The sequence below is a fragment of the Talpa europaea genome, assembly GCF_964194135.1.
Source record: "Talpa europaea genome assembly, chromosome: 3".
Taxonomy (NCBI): domain Eukaryota; kingdom Metazoa; phylum Chordata; class Mammalia; order Eulipotyphla; family Talpidae; genus Talpa; species Talpa europaea.
Genome location: NC_140069.1, coordinates 104350437 through 104373026, shown reverse-complemented (window position 1 = coordinate 104373026; position 22590 = coordinate 104350437). Strand labels below are relative to the sequence as shown.

At 36.9% G+C, this 22590-nt stretch overlaps 1 protein-coding gene across 2 annotated transcripts in view; it reads right to left on the bottom strand.

The window, feature by feature from the left end:
- AVL9 (AVL9 cell migration associated) overlaps positions 1-22590 on the bottom strand; it is a gene marked incomplete at both ends in the record, with an annotated part of 35133 nt that overhangs the window by 11341 nt on the left and 1202 nt on the right. For both annotated transcript variants that reach the window (XM_084229576.1, XM_084229575.1), the window contains 9 exons: positions 1571-2106; positions 2338-2407; positions 7123-7161; positions 7911-7951; positions 10087-10153; positions 10865-10954; positions 15035-15106; positions 15749-15834; positions 17499-17619. In XM_084229576.1, the coding sequence (XP_084085702.1) occupies positions 1571-2106; positions 2338-2407; positions 7123-7161; positions 7911-7951; positions 10087-10153; positions 10865-10954; positions 15035-15106; positions 15749-15834; positions 17499-17619 (1122 nt within the window). The remainder of the gene's footprint in view (positions 1-1570; positions 2107-2337; positions 2408-7122; positions 7162-7910; positions 7952-10086; positions 10154-10864; positions 10955-15034; positions 15107-15748; positions 15835-17498; positions 17620-22590) is intronic.

Genomic DNA, 22590 nt, shown 5'->3' with positions numbered 1-22590 from the left:
GTCCCCTCTCCTCTCAGCGCCTGTTTCTTCTCTACACCTCCTAAAACAGTTTTCAGCAAAGGTACAAACATATTTTTGAATCCTAGTATCTATGGCATATATACAGTAAGTCTCATTTTTAAGATTGACATCCTCAGGCAATTTCAAGCACTAGAGAAAAGACTGAAGGCTGTAGAACTGGGGAATCTCTTCAGAGTTCACTGTTTTATTATTTAGAAATTTGATTCCATTTATTCACATGGTAACTGAGTCAGGGAACCAGTCAGCTTATTAGTCTGATCAAAGCTTGCTACTCTAGCAATTTTCCATGCTTCTGGTCTTCAGTGATTTTTGAAATTACTTTTCAATATGTTTTGCTAACATAATTCCTTCTGTGGAAGCATGCTAAGAAACCTAAAGATTACAAAAAGCCTAAAACACACTTCACTTTTAAGAACATTTTACATTCTAAAGTTGGTGACATGAAAAGAATCGGTATATGTATTTAAAATTGTTATTAAATAACACATTAGATATTAATAAGTACAAAGTAAAACACAAAACAAAAGATGTCTTATTTACAATAATGATGGTGGCAGCCCATCAAATATTTGGTATTGTATGATGTATACAAATAGAACATTCTGCCAAACCTGGTATACAGACAGCACATAGAACACTTTCACATTACTTTAATTCACAGCAAACTCACAGTTAATTTCCCTCTTAATATATCCACAGTGCCAAAAATCAGAGGTTGGGTGGGTGAAGCTACTGTGTAGGGATCTGAAAGGTGCAGGCAGTCACCACAGCCTCATGTGAGCTCAGAAAACCCACAATCTATGCTACTGACCATACCCAGCAGTTTGAGAGCCCTGAATTTTCTTTTCAGGTTCATAAACACCAGTTTCAAGAAATTGCATTAGCTAAATAATGAAACGAATTGAGATAATTTCAGTTCACAAAATAGACAAAGACAGCGATCTCCGCTAAGTGCAATGCTGACTCAGGAAAAGAACTCACTTACAAGGGTGGATGAAGCCAGAAAGAATTTACTCAAGAGTACAGTAGTAGAAGAAAACATACACTCAGGACATAAGTTCCTAAATCAAAGATACAACATGATTTACTATGCTGTATTTAAGTTATTTAAAAAGCGACAAATATATTTTAGTTTTTCATAAAGATTAAAAAATAATTTTTAGAGAAAGTTAACCCAAACACTATATCTGTGAGGTATACTGATATGTAAATTAGCCAGCTAAACATTTTCAGGCAAAATTTTACATAAAATTAGAAATCTATGATCTTTCCCTGCTCTAATGGGTAAACAAAAAGCAAGACTAATCACAATTAAAGTCAACCCATAAGCACTTTTTTCCTTATGAAATGGCAGCTTTTGGAAATGTAGTATTTGAATATCCTCTGCCCAAACAACTCTCCCTGAATTAATTCCCTACAGCCTTACACTATGGTCACAGATTTCACACATAGTGGTATATATTTGGTGTGTATGTACAGTGTTCAAGGAAAATTTTCAGACCCAAATATATATTTAACAAATTAAATTCTAAAGGACATTAAACTTTACCTTTGTGAAGATGGCCAGGGGCATGCCATATTGGTCCTCTTCCAAACCAGAAATTAGACCTGGTATCAGGACTACCTGGCCTGTATTAGCTTGAGGTTGCACAGTAATTGGAGGACTGTCGGAGGGCACCGAGTCTTTTGGAAATAAGTTTGTCTGTTCTGATTCCACCTGTTCACTTTCTTTCAATGTGTGGTCTTCTAAGACACTAGGATCCAGGGTCTCCCAGTCACTTTCTGAAGACTCTGGAGATGGACGAGTAGGAAGTTTCAAATATTGATTGGTGTCACTGGGTTCCTGTCCTTTGCTGTTGTCATCTACTTTGAACAAAGGTTCTTCAATCTTGATAGCAGCATCTCCTCCATGGTTTCCTGTCATGATTTTCTTGACAGTTCCCAAGTCAGTATTTGAAATGCCGGCAACAGGCATAGAAACAAAATCATCTGCAGGGGGATTACTTTCTTGAAGCCCAGTATCTTCAGATGTACTCTTTCGGGGTCTGTACTGAGAACAATCACTGAGACCATGTTCAATCATGCCTAAAACATCAATATTGGAGAACAGCTTGGCTTATAAAAAGGTTGAAGAAAATAAGAGCTATATATTGTGTTCTATATAGTGGAACTCTCCTATAAGCTTATGTCAAAAAGAATTGTTAAAATATTAAAATTAAAAGAGCAAACACTAATGTGTACAGCCTTGAAAACTTATCACTGAAAGTTCCAATATAAGTTAAATAAAGGATAGAATAAATGCTGCAATCCTCTTACCTGGAAAAAGGGATAACACAGTCATCAGGGCACCCACCAATTTATTCACTGGGGAAATGTAAAAGAGGACCTGAAATGAATTTAACCAAAATTAAATTAGAAAATCCATGAATCCATAATGACACTTAAAAAAAAGATGGGGGAAGTAAGGGAAAAACTTTTCTTTACAAAAGAGTGACATGTAATACATACAGAAATTAATTACAGAATTAGAAAATCACCAAGCATCCACCATAATCCAGATGAAAGTTATCAATGGATGCTAAAACTATCATGAAAGATTGTTAGGCAATAGGATATTCAATAGTCTTAAATTTATCATCCCACAGATTACCTATTAATTACAAAGGGAAAGACAAATACCTTAATATGAAGAAATCTGGCAACCATCACTTTAATTCAAATGCTCAAACCACATCACCAATAATAGGACATACAGCTATGGGTCTCCTGGTGTAATGTCCTGAGAAGGACACAAGACCACCTGTATAGTATTCTTGCCAAAAATATATAATCTGAAACTAGTCACATGAAAACAATCAGACAAGTCTAATCTTTCAACACAACTAGTCTGAATTCTTCAAAACAAAAACTACATAATGAAAAAGAAAAAGAAAAAAAGAACAAGATGGCGAAGTGTTTGAGATTAAAGAGAAGCTAACAATGCCACATTATAGGTCTTGGTCCCAGACTGAAAAAAGCAATAAAGGTCATTATAAAGATAGGGGGGAAACTTGAAAATGGACTTATTTCTTATAAGTAAAAATAGTGTTTTTGTTTTGTAGGTAAACTCATGTTGTTAAGAAATATATTCTAAAGTATTTGGGGTGAAACACCATAACTTGAAATTATGAGGAATGGGGGGGAATGAAGACATAAAAATAAGCTACTAATAATGCAAAATGGCAAAATGTTAACTGGCATATACAAAGGGTATAAAAGTATTCATTATATAGTTCTATAGACATTTTTGTTTTTAACATTTTAAAAATTTAGATTTAACATTTTTCAGAATAAAAATTGAGAAAATATGAATTGGAAACTGGATTCTGTCAGATATTGCACTAAATCTACCACTTGGTACTATAATCATGCATCACTTAATTGTGGGGCTACATTCTGAGAAATGTGTTGCTAGGTGATTTCAACCTCATTGTGCAAATGTCATTACACAAATGTAATTACACAAACCTAGATGGTCTAGCCTTCTAACACTTAGGCTGTGTGGTGTAGCATGCTGGGACCATTTTTAAATGGTACCTGACTATAATCAAAATAGTTGCAAAAAACAAGCAAACATTTGCTTGGGCAAGTTTTTGTTTTTGTTTTTTTTCTTTTTCTTTTAAAGAGTTATTTATTTATGCATACAAGATCTAGGGTACAGGTCAGAGGTGTGGGGAGTGAGAGGATTCACCAGAGACAGAGTGGGGAACAGAACAGGAGGAATGACTGAAATACACTGCTGAGGGACAGCCGGTGAGGCAGGAGGTCTGCTACAACATGTGGGTAGCTCCCTGGCCGGGGATCGAACTCATGCTGCAGTGGCTGAGGATAGCTTCATAGGTTGCGTCTTAACCCCTTGCGCCACCAGGGAGGCCCAAGTTTTTTTTCTTTTTCAAACAATTAAATCATTTAGTGACACTAAAGTGCTATTTGACAGAGTTTAGCATCCACATTCATCTGTGCTTGACTTACATATTGGTAATATATAAGAAGTGCTTTCCAGATACAGAGAAACCAAGTTTGGGCTTTAAAGCACAACCCAATTTTATCAAATCAATAAGAAGAGTGTATCTGTAATTTTTCACATTAATTATAGTTTACTTCATAATTATAAATGCCATTGTATGTAGCTATTATTTGGCATATATACATGCAAGTGTATTCTAGGTTGCAATGTAAAACATTATTATGGGATATAATAAAAAATTTGAGGGCCTTCCCGGCGGCGCAGTGGTTGAGCGCTAGGTTGCGAAGCTGCCCGCAACCTCTGCGCCGCCAGTTCGATCCCCGGCTGCTCCCCGGCCACTGGAGGAGGGTCCCACATGGCGTGCAGACCTCTCCTGCCGCCCGCTGCTCCCCTCAGCAGTGTACTTCAGTCCTTCTGCCTGCTCTGCTCCCCGCTCTGGCTCTGGTGAATTCTCTCACCCTTCCGCAGCTCTGACTGTACCCAGTGCTTGTATAAATAAATAAATAAATAAATAAATAAACAAATAAATAAATCTTAAAAAAAAATTTTTTTTGAAAACAACAACTATTAAAAAAAAACACCACCCAATTAAAAAATGGGCAAGGGACTCAAATGGACATTTCACCGAAGAAGATACACAAATGGCCAACAAGCCCATGAAAAGACATTCAATATTAATAATCATTGAGAAATGCTATCAAAATCAGATTTATACCTATTACGACGGTACTATTAAAAAAACAAAAAAACCCAAAATAACAAGTGTTGGTGAGGATGTGGTGAAATTGGAATCTTTGTGTGCACTGTTGGTAGGGATGTAAAATAGTGCATTTGCTATAGCAAACAGTATGATAGCTCCTCAAAAAATAAAAAATAGGGCCTCCCCAGTGGCGCAGCGGTTAAGCACTGGGTTGCAATGCTGTCCGCAGCCTCTGCGCCGCCAGTTCGATACCCAGCTGCTCCCCGGCCACCAGAAGAGGGTCCCGCATGGCGCCCAGACCTCTCCTGCTGCCCGCTGCTCCCCTCAGCAGTGTACTTCGGTCCTTCTGCCTGCTCTGCTCCCCGCTCTGGCTCTGGTGAATTCTCTCACCCTCCCGCGCTTCTGACTGTACCCAGTGCTTGTATAAATAAATAAATAATTAATTAATTAAAAAAAATTAAAAATAGAACTACCATCTCATCCAGCAATACTACTTCTAGATATTTATCCTAGGAAATTGAAAACAGGGTCTTGAAGAAATATACTTGCACCCACACTCATAATAGCATCATTCATCAGAGCCAAAAGTTGCCCATAGACAGATGAATAAACAGAATATGGTATGTATATACTAAGTAATATTGTTCAGCTTTAAAAAAGTTTTGACACATATTACTAGATGGATACACCTTGACAACATATACTAAGTATGATAAGCCAATCACAAAACTATCAATACTCTATGGGTTCCATGCCACTCTAATACAAAGGGGTGGGACTGCCATTATTTTAGACCATAGATGTAGACCAAGGGTCTATCACCTATTTTTGCAAATAAAATTTTAGTGGAACAGTCACACCAATTCATCTATTTATTATTTATGGCTGCTTTTACACCATGGGTTGGAGTTTAGTAATTACAACAGAGGCCATATAACCTATAAAGAAAAATACTACGATCTGATCCTTTACAGAAAAAGATTGCTGACCTCTGGTTTAGACAAATAAGGAGCTATCCCTGGATCTGGAACCAGTTTTATATTCTGTATTACTGCGCCCATTGAAGTCGGGGTGGAATGAATGTTGGGATGTACCCATTCACAATATACAGTATAATCATTACCTCAAAAATATCTGTTCCTTTGACCCAGTAATTCATGTCTTAGACATTAATTTTCTAGAATTAGTCTGAGTTGGACACAAGAATTCTGAGATTCTATCACAGATCGTTTTAAATAATGAATTATGGGTGAAAAACTAATCTTGTATATTGTATATAATTCCAGACCAAAAAAAAGATTCGAGGTTGTTCTCTTTTGTTGTTGTGAAGATGTCTCTGGCATGTTAAGTAAAAACAAAGTTTCTCCAGCTACATATCAAGCCCAGAACCCCAATATTATAAATACATATGTTCTTTTTTTAAGGAGATACTTTTCTCTATTCTGATTTTCTGCAATGAATACTTCTTTCATCTCCAGCCAGACAAATAAAGTGGAAAAATGGAGTGGTCTCAAACCCAAGTTTAAGCCAATCATTTTTTGATCAACAATTATTGGTTTGGAGAAGTCATATGGGATCACAGACCCACACAAACTGAAGGGAAGTTATCTTATTAAGTGGTTGGGGGGCCTCCCCCATGGTGCAGTGGTTGAGTGCTGGGTTGTGAAGCTGCCCAGTCTCTACAGCGCTGGTTTGATCGCCGGCTGCTCCCCAGCCACCGGAGGAGGGTCCCACATGGCGTGCAGACCTCTCCTGCCGCCCGCTGCTCCCCTGAGCAGTGTGCTTCGGTCCTTCTGCCTGCTCTGCTCCCCGCACTGGCTCTGGTGAATTCTCTCACCCTCCCGCGCTTCTGACTGTACCCAGTGCTTATATAAATAAATAAAAAATAAATCTTTAAAACAAAACAAAAAAATAAATGGTTGGGAAGATTATTTCTACCACCATTTAAAACTGAGAATGCATATAGCCCAACTACTGCTGGCAATTATCCTACCCGACAAGAGGAACTAGGATCTAGATAAAGCTACTGGTAGCACTGTGGACTGTGGTGCAAAGAGATGGGGATAAAAAATGTAGGTACTTAATACTATTGAACATTTGGTCAACAAACTCTTAAATCTGAAGTGAGCTAATACATTTCTTTATTATTTTAGTCAGTTTAAAATGGGTTTTTCATTGCCTACAGTCAAAATCATTCTGATAATTAAATCCACTGTCAAAGTGCCTCCAGAAAGACTGCACAAATTTATGCTTCTAAGGTAATGAACAAGAACATGTATCTCAGCTCACTACAACTTGACAGTTCAAGAAGTCTTAATCCTTCATCACTAGTTTTAATTTTACATAGTATTTAAGAAATGCAAAAATATTAATATTCTATCCCTTCAAATCTCACCTTTTTTTCAAGAAGAATAAGTTTGAACAGGATTAAGACCTGAAGAAATAAAAAAAACTTTATTAAAATTAGAAACTCAACCACATTATTCATTTGCCTTTCCCCCCAACACACTCATATATCTTTTAATCAATATTAAATGATCACAGCATTTTAACAGTACAGTGAAAGTGATGAACTTACACTGAGAAATTAAATATTTATATCCCCTAAAAATATAAGAACCATTTAAGTTTTTTATAAATTATGCTTTCTGGAAGGGGTAAATTCATTTTTGCTTGAAATATTTACAAACGCCTTAAGGAAAAGCAGAAACTAGTCATTAATTTCTGGACGTCTAAGCATTCACACAGATAATCACTAATGTCTGTTAAATGAATGATCAATGTATGTATCACCTAGTAAACATATTCTTTCATAATTAAGAGTAGAAGGCGTAAGTATAGATGTTTTCTAGAAATTTCCCACTTCCAGGGCAATATATAAATATTCTGCAAGATTAAAACATGTTTCTTTTCACTCTTATTTAATGCTACCTGAAATCACAAAGATGACAGAAAAAGGTATACTGTTCTGCACAGAAATAAACAGAGTATTAGTATACTTTCAGAATTTTCTATCATACAAGCACTAGTGACACTTTCAATGTTGTATTGTCAGAGCAATCTTTGAAGACTGAAACACAGTGATGCCACCATCTGCATTACATCATGTAGCACATGGAATTTACATAGTTAAATGAACACAAATTTAGTACACCATCAATTAAAATGAAGTATTATATATACCTTATGTCGAAAATGAAGCACAAGATCTCGAGGAGAGAGACCTACAATGTTAACAAAAAAGTCAGTCTATGACTACAAGTTATTGTTTTTGTCAAGGGAAATTTTTTTCCTCTATAAGAAAGATAAAAAAAGGGTAGGAATATACAAATATTAAATATCTATGCAATATTTAATAATGTACATACATACTCAAATTTAGGATATTACTGTTAAAAGAGAAACAGCATAGTCCAATAAAACTTTCTACAATTATGGAAAACATTCTCAATCTGAGTTGTCTAATACAGTAGTCACAAGTGGTCACTGAACACTTGAAATGTGGCAAGTGTTGGGCCTGCCTGATGGTGCAAGGGGTTAAATCACAACACTATGAAGCTATCGGCAGCCTCTGCAGCACAAGTTTGATCCCCAGCTGGTCAGGGAGCAGACCCATATGGCACAGCAGACACCCGCTGCTCTCCTCAGCAGTGTATTTCAGTCAGTCTGCCTGTTCTGTTCTCCACTCTGTCCCTGGTGAATCCTCTCACCCCCCAGCACCTCTGGCCTATACTCCAGTTCTTGTATGTATAAAAAAATAAATCTTTAAAAAAAAAAAAGACATGTGGGGGCCTCCCCTGGTGGCGCAGCAGCTGAGTGCTGGGCTGCGAAGCTGCCTGCAGCCTCTGCAGCTCCGGTTCGATCTCCCGCTGCCGGCGAGGGTCCCACATGTTGCGACAGACCTCTCCTGTATCCCCGCTGCTCCCCTCAGCAGTGTATTTCGTCAGTCTGCCTGTTTTCTTCCCCGCTCTGGCTCTGGCGAATTCTCTCACTCTCCCGTGTTTCTGACTGTACCCAATGCTTGTATAAATAAATAATTCTTTAAAAAAAAAAAAAGAAAAAGAAATGTGGTAAATGTGACTGACAAACTGACAAAATTAAATTTTATTAATTCTGCTGTAAATATAAAGTCACATGTGACTAATGGCTACTATTGTAGATAGTGTAACACTAACACCTCTCCATTCTACAAACATAAATTATACAATTTTAGAAATTATTAAGTCTATACTATAAGAGTAGTCAATGATTTAAACAAACCCTAGAAACATGGCTGCAGAACTGAAGCTGCTAGAGGGGGAGGGAGAGGAACAGTGGGAACAATGTGTGGAGAGGGCTCCATGGTCTATGGATGCTGTGGTGGTGGGTGTGGTAACATGTACCTGAGGAGTGAAACTATGCCCCTCTATCATATACAATGTTGGAAATTAATGATATGTAAATAAAAGCAAATAAGTAAAATAAAAAAAAAACCCACATGATTTTGATCATTATACTCTATATGCTATTATTTCTCAATCACAGTCTTCTCTCATCATCTGCCCATAGGACAAGGAGAAAGTAATTTAAAGAAAAATATGTTCTCAGAATGGAGTTCTGTAGCCAGCTAACATTATATACAAGGTTGCAAAGTGAACTACCAGTTTGGTAACTTCAGGCCAAAATAGGAACTGAGTATAAAATAGGAAATAGCATAAATCACCATATGATAAAAACTTTTTTAATCATGAAAGGGATATTTACTGAGTACCTTGAGCAACAATGGATATTCTAGGTTGTCAAGATAAAGCATTAATATAAGGAAAGGAAGAACTTTCCATTACTATTCTTTTTTAAAAATTATTACTATTTTTTTTGAAGATTTATTTATTTATTTATACAAGCACTGGGTAGAGTCAGAAGCGCGGGAGGGTGAGAGGATTCACCAGAGCCAGGGCAGGGAACAGAACAGGCAGACCGACAAAGTACACTGCTGAGGGGAGCAGCGGGTGGCAGGAAAGGTCTGCGTGCCATGTGGGACCCTCTCCCAGCCGCCAGGGACAGAACTGGCGCTGCAGAGGCCGCGGGCAGCTTTACAACCCAGCGCTCAACGGCTGCGCCACTGGGGAGCCCCCATTACTATTCTAAAAGAAGAAATTCACTTTGTGCAACAGTAGTTGTAAATATTGGCTCAAGTGTGATAATAATTTTCGCTATAAATACTAGCTAGGTAGGTATTTAAGGAAGAAGCAGCATCACACTTGAAGAATTTAGGTCCCATACAGAAATGTAATTCTGATCATGGAATTTTAATGCAACTTAATTTGCCAAACAAAAAGAAAGGAAGGCACTTCAGACTTGCAAAAAAAATGTTACTTACCAAGATATACTTGTGATCCTTCTAATGAAGTTCCTCCCAAGGAGCTATTCATATGCTCATAAAGCTCCTAAAAAATATATTCAGGTTAGAGCATTTTGCTATAGTTTTAGACAGTGAATTAGAACTACAATGATCAAGAAAAAACTGGGTTATTTAATTGAGTCAGTTTAGTCAGATTCTGAATTTAGAAACTGAGGTTTCTCTGAACTCCCACTTTACAAAATTTCTTCCTCCTCTTCCTGTACATTTTAGATCTCGATTCATAAGCAAGTGGTATGGATTCCTAAGACAAATTCCCTCTGTGTCCTTGCTAAATACCTAACTGTCTCCTTACATTAAAATCCAGGAGAGAGCCATGTTCTGTATGTTCATGGCAGCCTTGAAGAAAATACCTTTAATAAATGGTTATGTTACTCTTGTTTATTTGCTATGGGAATTAGGAACCAAAAGCCCACATGTACACATCAACATAATGAATAGTCTATTAATAAGATAAGCAAATTTAGGGAAGCAATGACAAAGCAAGAGCGTTATTATCTATTAAAAGAAACAATGATTGTATAGTTATTTTATATATTTAATAAAAAACATTTTGGTTAAATTTAATAAGTATAATCTATACACATTTTGGGCATATCCCCGCCCAAAACTATTACATTCTAAAAAAAAAATGTCTTTCTTAAATTAATAAATAATTAACCTTTACAGTATTACTGGTAAGATTTACTTGCTTCATGAATCTGTTTCTGCCTAACACCTCTCTTAAGGGGTTAGTTACCTTTAGAATGGAAATTTGGGAGAAGTCCTTTTCTTCAAAGTATGCATGTGTAATGAGTTGCAGTTTTGCTTGAAGTAAGCCATAGAGAGGCTTAAAGGAAAAAAAAAAGAAATTACCATTAGGCTGATAATAGTAAAAGACAAACAAAAACCCTACAACTTTTTAACTTAAAGAGAACAAGGAGAGTAAGGTAACTATCAATGTTAGTACCTTAACATTCGTAACTGAAAGTTGTTAAGTCACCTGATCTAAATCTTTGGCTAAAGTTGGAAAGTGGCCTACACACTCATAGGTATAGTGGTTGCGAGTGTGGGCTCAGACCTCCTGGGTCTGCTCTATCACTCAGCTGTAAAACTCTGGGCACTGATCTTCTCCACATCTGCTAGCTGATATGAACAGAGGAATGTGAAAAAACAGCACTTTGTAAAAAAATTGAAGTAACACAGGTGCACAATACCTCTTCGGATATATGTTACAATGCCACACTCACCACCAGGGCACCCACAGCCCCCTGCCATAGTCCACTGGACCCTCTCCACGCTGCTCTCTACCCTCCCTTTTCTCCCTCTAATAGCCTCAATTTTAGTCAGATTTCTATGCTTCATAAATGATCTCTTGTTTTATTTTTCTATATTTCACCTGAGTGAAACCATCCGGTAGCTGTCTTTGTCCTTTGGCCTTATTTCACTTAGCAGAATCCCCTTCAATTGAATCCATGTTTTCGCAAATGGCAACAGCTCATCCTTTTTTTTTTTTTTTTTTTTTAGGATTTATTTATTTATACAAGAACTGGGTTACAGGCCAGAGAGAACTCACTAGAGACAGAGCGAGGAGCAGAACAGGCAGAGGGACCAAAGACACTGCTGAGGGGAGCAGCGGGAGAGACAGAAGAGGTCTGCTGTGCCATGTGGGTAGTTCACTGGCCAGCTGGGAATCGAACCTCGCTGCAGAGGCTGCAGACAGCTTCACAGTGCTGCGCTCAATCCGTAGCACCAATGGGAGGCCCTCATCTTTTTTTTTAATAGCTGTGTAGTATTCCACTGTGTATGACTACACTTTAATCACTAACAAAGAAAGTATATTTAATGTGGGTTTTAGGATTAAATAACAGGTGAAAGCACTTAGTAAAGTATCAGGCACTTAGGTAGCAATGAAATGGTAGCTAACATTATAATTAGATTTAAAATTTAATCTAATTCTGCATTGTTCTGCTGACTTGTGTTAACTTTTTTTTTTAAAGATTTATTTATTTATGCATACAAGAACTGGGGTGCAGGCTAGAGGTAGGGGGTGGTGAGAGGATTCACCAGAGACAGAGTGGGGAACAGAACAGGCAGACTGACTGAAATACACTGCTGAGGGGAGCAGTAGGCGAGACAGGAGAGGTCTGCTGCGCCATGTGGATCAGCTCCCTGGCCAGCGGGGATCAAAATCATGCTGCAGAGGCTGAGAATAGCTTCACAGTGCTGTGCTTAACCCCGTGTGCCACCAGGGAGGCCTTGTGTTAACATTTAATCAACCTTATTGCAGTCCCTTCTTATATCTAATTGAACATTTTTAGCGAAATTTAAATTAATTTTACTTTTAGTACTCTATGGAAGCTTAGAACAAGCTTAGTACATCATAATATTCTTTTCTATATTTGAACAAAGTTATTGCTTATTTCTCTGATCTTAGATTCTCTTCTAAAATTTCCATCTTTTTACTTTCAATGTGTCAGTCTAGATGCTTTCTAAGTCTTTTCAGTATGCAGAAACCAATACTGTATTATGCTCCAATTAGTTACAACACCTAACATTGGAATAGCTTTCCCACCACCTCAACTATCCCTGTTAATATATCATTAACACCTAAGCATAAAATCAGCTTATTTTTTTATAAACGACGATGCACTACCAACCAGAAATTTTTGGATGAGGTAGCTGTTATCACATCTCCTATGTCTGTTTAGACAGACAAAACTGCATTTTTCAGTTTTGCTACTCACTTAGTAGTAGCTATATGACTTTGAGTTTTATCTCTACTTGTTAATGAGAACAGTAAATACAGCTCATTATTATCAGGACTAAAATGACAATTGTATAAAAATGTATTAAAAATAGAATTATATATATAATTACTCAGGGATATCTTTAAGTGTTAACATTAAATCAGGCAATATTTAAGTGTTTTATAAGTGCCAGATATACTACTAAGTGCTTTGACCTATGTTATTTAATTTGAAAAACAGTACTATGAGATATACTATCTTCTCATGTACCTGTGTTCACATCACCAAGCAGGTGTAGAAAGGATAAGTGTCTAGAGTTATACAGCTGAGTGATGGAGTAATTATGTATAGTTATACACGCCTAACATATTGGCACTTGCATTTGCTTTACTATTTGATTTCCTTATGTTCTGGTCATCTGGTGCAATATTAAAATGTGATTTACTGATGTATTCTTTTTTAGGTTACCTTTCTAGAAACTTATACATCAGTCAGATTAGCAACTTACTATACTTTCTGATATTTGGGTCTTTTATAATTATTCCTAAGAGACTATTCTTGCCCTTTATTTAAAACCACTATCTTGATGGGCCTCCCAGGTGGCGCAGCGGTTGAGCGCTGGGTTGCGAAGCTGCCCGCGGCCTCTGCAGCGCCGGTTCGATCCCCGGCTGCTCCCCGGCCACCGGAGGAGGGTCCCACATGGCGCGCAGACCTCTCCTGCCGCCCGCTGCTCCCCTCAGCAGTGTACTTCGGTCCTTCTGCCTGCTCTGCTCCCCGCTCTGGCTCTGGTGAATTCTCTCACCCTCCCGGCTTCTGACTGTACCCAGTGCATGTATAAACCAAACAAACAAACAAATAGATAAATAAATAAGACATGCCTCTAGAAAATTAAAACCACTATCTTGGAAGAAATATCCTTACAATCTTATTATTAAGGCCCACAGCATTGCTCAGGGTGTGCATGTGTTAGCTTAGTAACAGAATTTAAAATAAAATCTATTTTGCAAAACTCACCTTATATTAAGCAGACCACATTTAAAGTGTCTGTGAACATAAGAAATCTACAGAAGCAATAATTTAACAAAACCTATATATATTTGATACTTAAGACTAATGAAATATTCTCTCTCTCTTTTTTTTTTTTTTTAAAGAGGCATTTTTATTTATTTATTTATTTGGTTGGTTGGTTGGTTTATACATGCACTGGGTACAGTCAGAAGCGCGGGAGGGTGAGAGAATTCACCAGAGCCAGAGCGGGGAGCAGAGCAGGCAGAAGGACCGAAGTACACTGCTGAGGGGAGCAGCGGGCGGCAGGAGAGGTCTGCGCGCCACGTGGGACCCTCCTCCGGTGGCCTGGGAGCAGCCGGGGATCGAACCGGCGTCGCAGAGGTCGCGGGCAGCTTCGCAACCCAGCGCTCAACCGCTGCGCCACCGGGGAGGCCCTAATGAAATATTCTCAATCTTGGTTTCGGTTAACTGCAGAGCCACTGTAGGCAGTAATTATACAGATCTAAAATAATATAATAGAGATTTGAATTTCATTTGTATTTAGCGGGTGGCATATTTTACATACAGAAACAGGCATTTGTAAAAAATAAGTCAAAACGATCATACACTTACATGAGATTAACTTGTACATGGAATAAACAATTTAAAAATATTGGTATTGTACAGTATAATTTGTTGTCATTTCTTTTCCTCAAACATTTTACGTTTTAAATTTTTAAAGAGTAAGTTAAGGTTACAATTTTTCATATCAAAGGCATCATGTACTTCTGTATCATCGATAACATAAGTAATTTTGATATTTTGAATTTTAGTAAAATATCAAAAGTTGAGAACAACAACAAAAAAGGGATCAATATCAGTATAAATATCAGTTACCTCATTTTGGTCAAGTGGAAATCTCCTTCCTAAAAACCTATCTATACTACCTCTTTCCTTTAAACTAGTTTTGACTTGAGGTGCAAATGAGATTAAAATTGCTGAAAGGCAAAGAGAAAGAGGAGATGCAAAAGTATAAATAAGGAGAACCTAAATAATTTTAATAGATTTATTATTTTTATAAGTCTCTTCTGATACTAATAAAATAAGATGCCTAAAATGTGATCTCTCATCCTCAAATAACAATGTTCCATGAATGTTTAACAAAAACATTAACAAGTTATTTGGTCTCTTACCAGCTTGCTTAGAACACAAACACTTTTCTGAACAGTTTCTCTGGTGACATCTGCTTGCCTTACTTTCAACGCCTATTATAAAGAAATAGTCATTAATACAAACATTTCATATAAATATTTTAAAAAATCACATCTTTAACATAAAAATAGCATCATAAAACACATCATAACATAAAAATAGCAATTAGAAAAGTTTCTTACATTTAGTTCATTTAATAGAAAAAGCATTTACTGGGAATCTCAGGAGATATTTACTAATGAATAAATGTTGGTCAGGACATTAGGTGCCAGAATCTGTCAGGTTCTAGGAATAAAACGGTGAGAGACCATCTCTACTCAAGGAACTTACAGTCTAGTGGAGAATAATTCAGATGCAAGTTGCAATTTTCCTAACACAAATCAGTCATCCTTGATTATGGTTTTAAAATGGGTAGCTCTTTCAGATAGCACTGTTTTTGATGATAATTTAAGAATCACTATCTAAAAACAATGCACAAAATATTTTGACAAACTATACCATCAATGTCAACTTAAAAAACATTTGCGTAAATAAATTGGTAATATTGGAAAAATAGCTACAACTTGTTTATAAAAATTTAAAGCAATATCACAAATATCAAATGAAAGACTGTGTTTCCCCAATTTTACATTTTTGTGGTTAGCATGAAAGGAAGAATTTGGGTGTTTTGCTGTTGTTCACTGTAATGATTGTACCTTGGCTTCAATTTGTCGGTAGCAAGAAATGCCATATACTGTAGCTCCATTTCCATTTCTAGGTGGCAAGTGAAAAAACACGGTATCTAAGACATAGACAGAAAAATTTAAATACCAATGTGAATTAGCCTTATTAATAAATAATGAAATTTGAAATTATTAATGTAGGCATTAAAAAAATATGATGTATCACAATGTTATAAACCAGTAACAATAGAAGGAACCCATGTCATATTGATTTCCAGCACTACCAATGGTTTCTTAGAATTCTTCAAGGCCTTATTACTTATCTCAGAAAATACTTTATCTATTGAATTGAGAGTTGTTTCAGATTAAAAGAAAGTAGACGTAAAAACCAAAGGCAACACATAAACCAAGAAAAGATCCAAGAAATTCTTAGGACTACTGGGGAAATTTGAACCTAGATTGGATATTAAATATTAGCTTATGGTTCCCTAGATTGGATATTAAATATTAGCATTATGGAATTACTGCTAAATCTCTTAGCTGTGATGATGGTATTGGAAGTTACCCTGAGGAGTGACCTTACTCTTTGGAGATATATTTTTAAGTATTCAGAGGTAAAGAGTCATGATGCCTGCAACTGCCATTCAAATAGCACAAGCATGATCATACAAACACAAATATAAAAAAAAATTTGTACAATATTGACTATTTTATTCTTTCAACTTTTCTGTTTAAAAGCATTCACAATAAAAATCAGAAAAAAAGATGTGTGAATTAAAAAATACTATATTTAAATTTTATGTTAATCTGCTACTTGCTTTATTTAATTAGAAAATTATTAAATATTTCTTAATATTTAATTAAACTCTTAATCAAGCCAAGTTTAATTAGGTGTTTTGGTAGAGTCTCTAATACCATGCTTTCAGGTAAGGTCTTTTTGTTAGCCAATTGAAACATTTATTTATAAAGTGGTAGGAGACTCAGCACTAGTTTCATTTCATTGCTTTGCAGCGTTAACATGCTCCACAGGCATGCAAAGGGGGCCTTTTTTTTTTTTAAAGATTTATTTATTTATGCATACAAGAACTGGGGTACAGAACACTGGTTCAGGGGATGAATGGATTCACCAGATACAGAGTGGGGAACAGAACAGGCAGATCTACTGAAATACACTGCTGAGGGGAGCAGCGGGCTAGACAGGAGAGGTCTGCTATGCCATGTGGGTCAGCTCCCTGGCTGGGGATCAAACTCGTGCTGCAGTGGCTGCAAAGAGCTTCGCAGTGCTGAGACTTACCCCACTGCACCACCAGGGAGGCCCGCAAAGGGCACTCTTCAGCAGAACACTCATGGCAAGGACTCTACAGTTGAGGAAGCAATCCCAGCTATTTGCAGGTGGGTAATGGAGTATTAACCTAGTAAATTTGCAGCTAAAGCCCCAGTTAACCTACAGCTGGTATAGATTTTTAGGTTATCTCTGAGAGGAGACTGAAGTATATATGCAGGAAGTTCTATCAGTAGCAGATGCCCAAATCTGGCTAATCACTTACTTTAGGCAGTGCTCCTGGCAAAAGAGTGGCTAAGGTTCATCAGTCATTAAGGTTCCTGCACTCCTTTGAAGATCCTGTAGTGCATGACCAGTCATCCCCAAACAAGAATTTAAATATTTTTTAAATAGCTAAAGGCCTTTTATTTAACAAAGTACTTATAAGACATCTTAATGTCCTGGCAAATTAAAAAAATAAAAAAAGGTACCTACTAATTGTTCTACTGTCTGTTTACATACCTTCCTGGTAGTTGTGCGCGCCATCTGGTAAGGCAAGGAAGGGCAAATACTTCCATTCTTCAGGTAGAGTGTGGCTGTCATGTCCATCTCCTGGAATCAGGGGCGGGTAAGAGAATTCAACCTAAAATGGTAAGGAATGTTAGCCAAAAGGTTGTTGATAAACATCCTACTGAACTGAGGAGAGGTTCAACAAAGGAAGTTGAGAAGTTGAGCCAAGATCCTGGATTGCTGCCTATAAATTGGCTTTCTTGTTCCTAACACTTGTAGTTTTAAGCTAATGGTTTTGATGGGACTTGAGTAAGGGGTAGGTCGGCATTAACCAACATTTCAGGTGGTTTACTTGAGATTGACAATTGATCACTGCTTAAAGGCACTTGAATAGTGTCCTTTTAGTTTTAGTTTCTCCAACACTGTTTTCAAAAATTTACTGAGGAGTAAGCCCAATCGTATCTGTATTTGTGGGGCTGTTATGTGTTTGATTTGTGTGCTAACAGTTTGATTTAGTGGCTCCTATATAGTTGTGTGGATCAGACAATAAATTTTTGAGTCAGCTGCCCCACCTCTTGGCACCCTTTCTAGGCATTTCAAGGATTCATTACCCCTTCATTCTTAAAAAGGATATTTATCTTTTTAATAGTCAAGACATTTTAGGCAACAAAATCAAACCAAACCAAATCAAAACCCACCCATCGAAGACATTTCTTCTAAGTTGTACCATCTCCCCCAAATCTCTTGAAGAGTAAACACTATTCAAGATATTCATTAAAAAAAAAAAAAAGATATTCATTAAGGTATTAAGGGCAGACTTCTCTAGGGTATGGGATTTTAAGGTTAGTTTTCTTTTTTCTACTCTATTTTCTCACTTTTCTATTATACTGAGTACATGCTATTTTTAAAGTGTTCAATAAAGGTTTTTTTTTTAACACTGTAAGAGATGTTATTTTTATAATTCAGGAGAAAGACAAACTGATGATTTCACTCATGTGGGATATAAAGAAACAAAACAAAGGAACAGACAAAACTAAACTAAAACAAATCCTAGCTATCTAAATATAGAATTGGGGATACCAGAGGGGGAATAAAAAGGGATCTAGTGGATTATAGTGGAGGATTTTAGATGCTTTGGTGGTGGGCATGGTGTGGTAACATACATTCAAAGAGGTATATCATACACAGTGTTGTAAAGCAATGTTACCTCCATAAAATACAATTTAAAAAATAAAGATAAAAAAGAAGTTATATTTAAATATGGAATGTGTCTTGTCAAAAATATCGCTTTCAATTACACCCTCTAAAAATACCCTAGAGAGAAACCAAGTTTTTAATGTGATGGCATTTAATGAAAGGATATAAAAGGGGATCTTCATCACATTAGAAAATAGCTTTCACCGTGTGATCCATGTAAAACCACCTGATTCCTCTGCTGAGCACCTTTATAATTGGAATCTACAAAGATTTAGTGCATACTACTGCCTAACTGAATACTACTTAGTGCATCTAAGTAGTATACTGAGTACTGCTGAATAGTATACTCAGTAGCATACTGAGTACTACTTAGTGCATACTACTGCCTAACTAATGCTAAAAGGCATTAGTATTTAACTAAAGGTTTACTTTGGTTCACTTGAATCTAAAATTTACAAATTACAATCAGGTATGGAGATTTCCTTTTTTTTTTTTTTTTAAGATTTATTCATTAAAAAAAGTAGTGTTTACTCTTAAAGACCAGAGGTGTAGAGGGGGTGAGAGGATTCACCAGAGACAGAGTGGGGAATAGAACAGGTGGACTGACTGAACTACATTGCTGAGGGGAGCAGTGGGTGAGACAGGAGAGGTCTGCTGCACCATGTGGGTAGCTCCCTGGTTGGGAATCAAACTGGTGCTGCAGTGGCTGCAGATAGCTTCATAGGTTGCGTCCCAACCCCTTGTGCCACCAGGGAGGCCCAGGTATGGAGATTTTCACTATGAATAATCCCAGTGCATGGAAAGAAAGAACTAGTGATCAACAGCATTCTGAATACTTGGAAGAGCAGGCTAACAAAGCACCCTCACACAACCTAAGATCTCTGAAGTCAGAGCCTTGCATTTTTAACCCTTTACACCTGGAAATAAAAACCTTAAACCAGAAAATGCAGTAGCAGATTAATTTATCTGGTGAGGAAATCTTACATGAGTTTCTGGAACACTTGATAAAAAGCAATGGCAGTATCTAGAACATTCTATCTAATGTAACATATACTTTATGTAACATACACTTTCCAAAACATGAAATATATGTTGATTTTGAAGGCTTAAGAAAGCAGAGTTGTAGAACAACTAAAAAGACACTGATTTAGAGCATCCTTTAAGAACTAATATAATGTATATTGTATATTGAAATTTTTCAGCATATACTACTCCTCTTTACCAGGCAAAATTGACATTGTCCTTGATTATTTTCTAAAAACTAGACAAAAAAGAGAAAAAGCGGGGCAACCAAAAATGAAAAAAAAAAAAAAGCATATTTCCCCATCTTTTCCAATATAGTTATACATCTACTGAACATCCTGTTCCAGTTGGATTAACTGCCATGGATTTATACAAATTATGCCTCCAGCAAAAGTTTTATTGTTTTTAACTGAACTGACCTATCAATTTCATTAACCAACTTAATGTGAGAGATTTTTTTCATTCATTTGCTCTGTTTCTTTTTTTTTAAGAATCTGATTTTTTTTTTTTAAGATATATTTATTTATACAGGCACTGGGTACAGTCAGAGGTGTGGGAGGGTGAGAGAATTCACCAGAGCCAGAGAGGCAGAGTGACGAGGTACACTGCTGAGGGGAGCAGCAGGCGGCAGCAGAGGTCTGTGCGCCATGTGGGACCCTTGCCCGGGGACAGGGTCAGGGATGAACAGGCGCTGCAGTGGCTGCGGGCAGCTTCACAACCCAGCGCTCAACCGCTGTGCCACCGGGGAGGCCCCATTTGCTCTGTTTCTTAAGGGACTGCGTTAGCCACCTTTAAACATCATCTGATTAATGTATCACAGAGGGTCTTCAGTGAAAGTTTTTCACACTAGCCCTCACCCACCTTCAACTTTATTTAGAATCCAGAAATTCTAGCATTATCTATCCAGCTAACCTCCATTAGAAGAATAACACAAAATTAATAGAACTTTACTAGTAAGCTAAAAATATTTTCTGATAAATAATAGTTTCATTACAGGCTTAAACATTTGACTCTTGCAAAAGCTACAGAATACACAGCAGATAAATCTAAAAATCATCTTTTTACTCACTGTGTATTTAGACTTTGATTAGCTATAAATATCAAGTTTGATTTATAAAACCAGGTTCTCAGTTCTTTGCTTTCTGCTATAAAAGAAAGTATAATTTTTAAAAAGTTGCTTTCTTTCATTGCACAATAACAAGTCACTTTGTGCATCTGAGATAAATAACCCATACTGGATTTCTCATCATGTATTGCACTGTGGCAGAACCCTTTACATTTTCTTCTGTTCTTAATAGTAACCAATGTGAGCATATACTCAATAAATACATGTATTAAAAATTAGTTGTTCTTGTGTCTGCACAGTACCATGTGGATTACAAAAGAAAAAAAATATATAAGGCATGGCGTGTATTTTTCCTGTCTACTATAAGACTGACAACCTAAAAGTGCTATTAAAAAAAAATGGAGTTATAAAGACCAGGGATCTGAGCTTCAATGTTAGTGCTGACAGAGTTCTTAACCAAACTTTACTCAGGCTCCTCTGAATTTGCTTCTCAACTAGGCCCTGACTTTGGGCTTTAAATCAGTCTTAATTTCAGCAAGTATCCTAATAGATCACCTTCAGCCAGAAACCATCTTTACCCCTATTGTAATAATTTTCTACCTATGACTCCTGCCATGTCCCCTGGCTATAAATTCCCACTTTTCCATGTTACATTTGGCATTGAGTCCAGTTCTACACAGATGATTCTTTACCCCCACTGCAATAATTTTTCTGAGCAAAATCAGTTTTACCACTTTAAATACTGCTCAGCTCTGGCCTTACCTTGATAGCATCAAACTAGTTGTGTATGCTTAAGTCATTTAATCCTTCTGGGTTTCCGTTTACTTATATATAGGCAAGTCGGAAAAGATGATTTCTGAGGGTTCCTGGCAGAACTAAAATTCTCATAAAGAAATCTGGTAGAGGAAACTGAGTTTCAGAAAATTTAAGCAATTTGGACTTGCTGTAGGTCATAGGAGTTGTGTGAGATCAGGTCATCACACAAGTCTTGTGGCTCTCATTATGTTTTCATTTTACAAAACCAGTTACCTTTATCTCAGTACTAAAACCAAAAGCCAGATCTATCCAGAGAAATGTCATAGCACTCAGAGTACTATTTGAGCCAAAGTGCTTCTTTAATCTTACAATCTGTTGTTCATTTTTCTTTTACCTGTAATTACATTTCATTTAATAAAATAACTAATTTTTCCTTTCTGGAAATATAAATTATATTACTTTTTGTCTTCAAAAGTACCATTCAGTTTGGTTCTGCGGTTGGCTCGCACTTACTTGACCCATAAAGACTCTGAAAAGCCACATGGCTCAGCAGAATGAACACATATGGTGCCAGAAGTTTGATTCTAGGATACTGTGCAGTGTGATCTCAGCAAGATCATTTTACTTTCTCCCACTTTGAGTTACTTAATTCATATCCAAAGTAAATTATAAGGCCTCCTTGGTGCCTATGGGTTAAACTATCACCAATATGGCTGATTTGGATCCCCGGGCAGGGAGCTAACCCACATATGGTGCAGCAGACCTCGCCTGTCTGGCCCTCTGCTCCCCTCAGCAGTGTATTTCAGTAAAAAAACACCTGTTCTGCTCCCTACTCTGTATCTGGTGAACCCTTTCACCCCTTGCACCTCTAGCCCACACCACAGTTCCATGCTAAAAAAAAAAAAAAGTAAATTATAAAGTATTAAGATCAAATACGTGAAATTTTAAAATATTACAAATGTACTGATGATGAACAGTGTGTTTGCATGCCATAGTACAGTCTGAAAGATCTATTCCCTTACATATAAATTATGATCACATTAAAAAACCTACATCCTAATG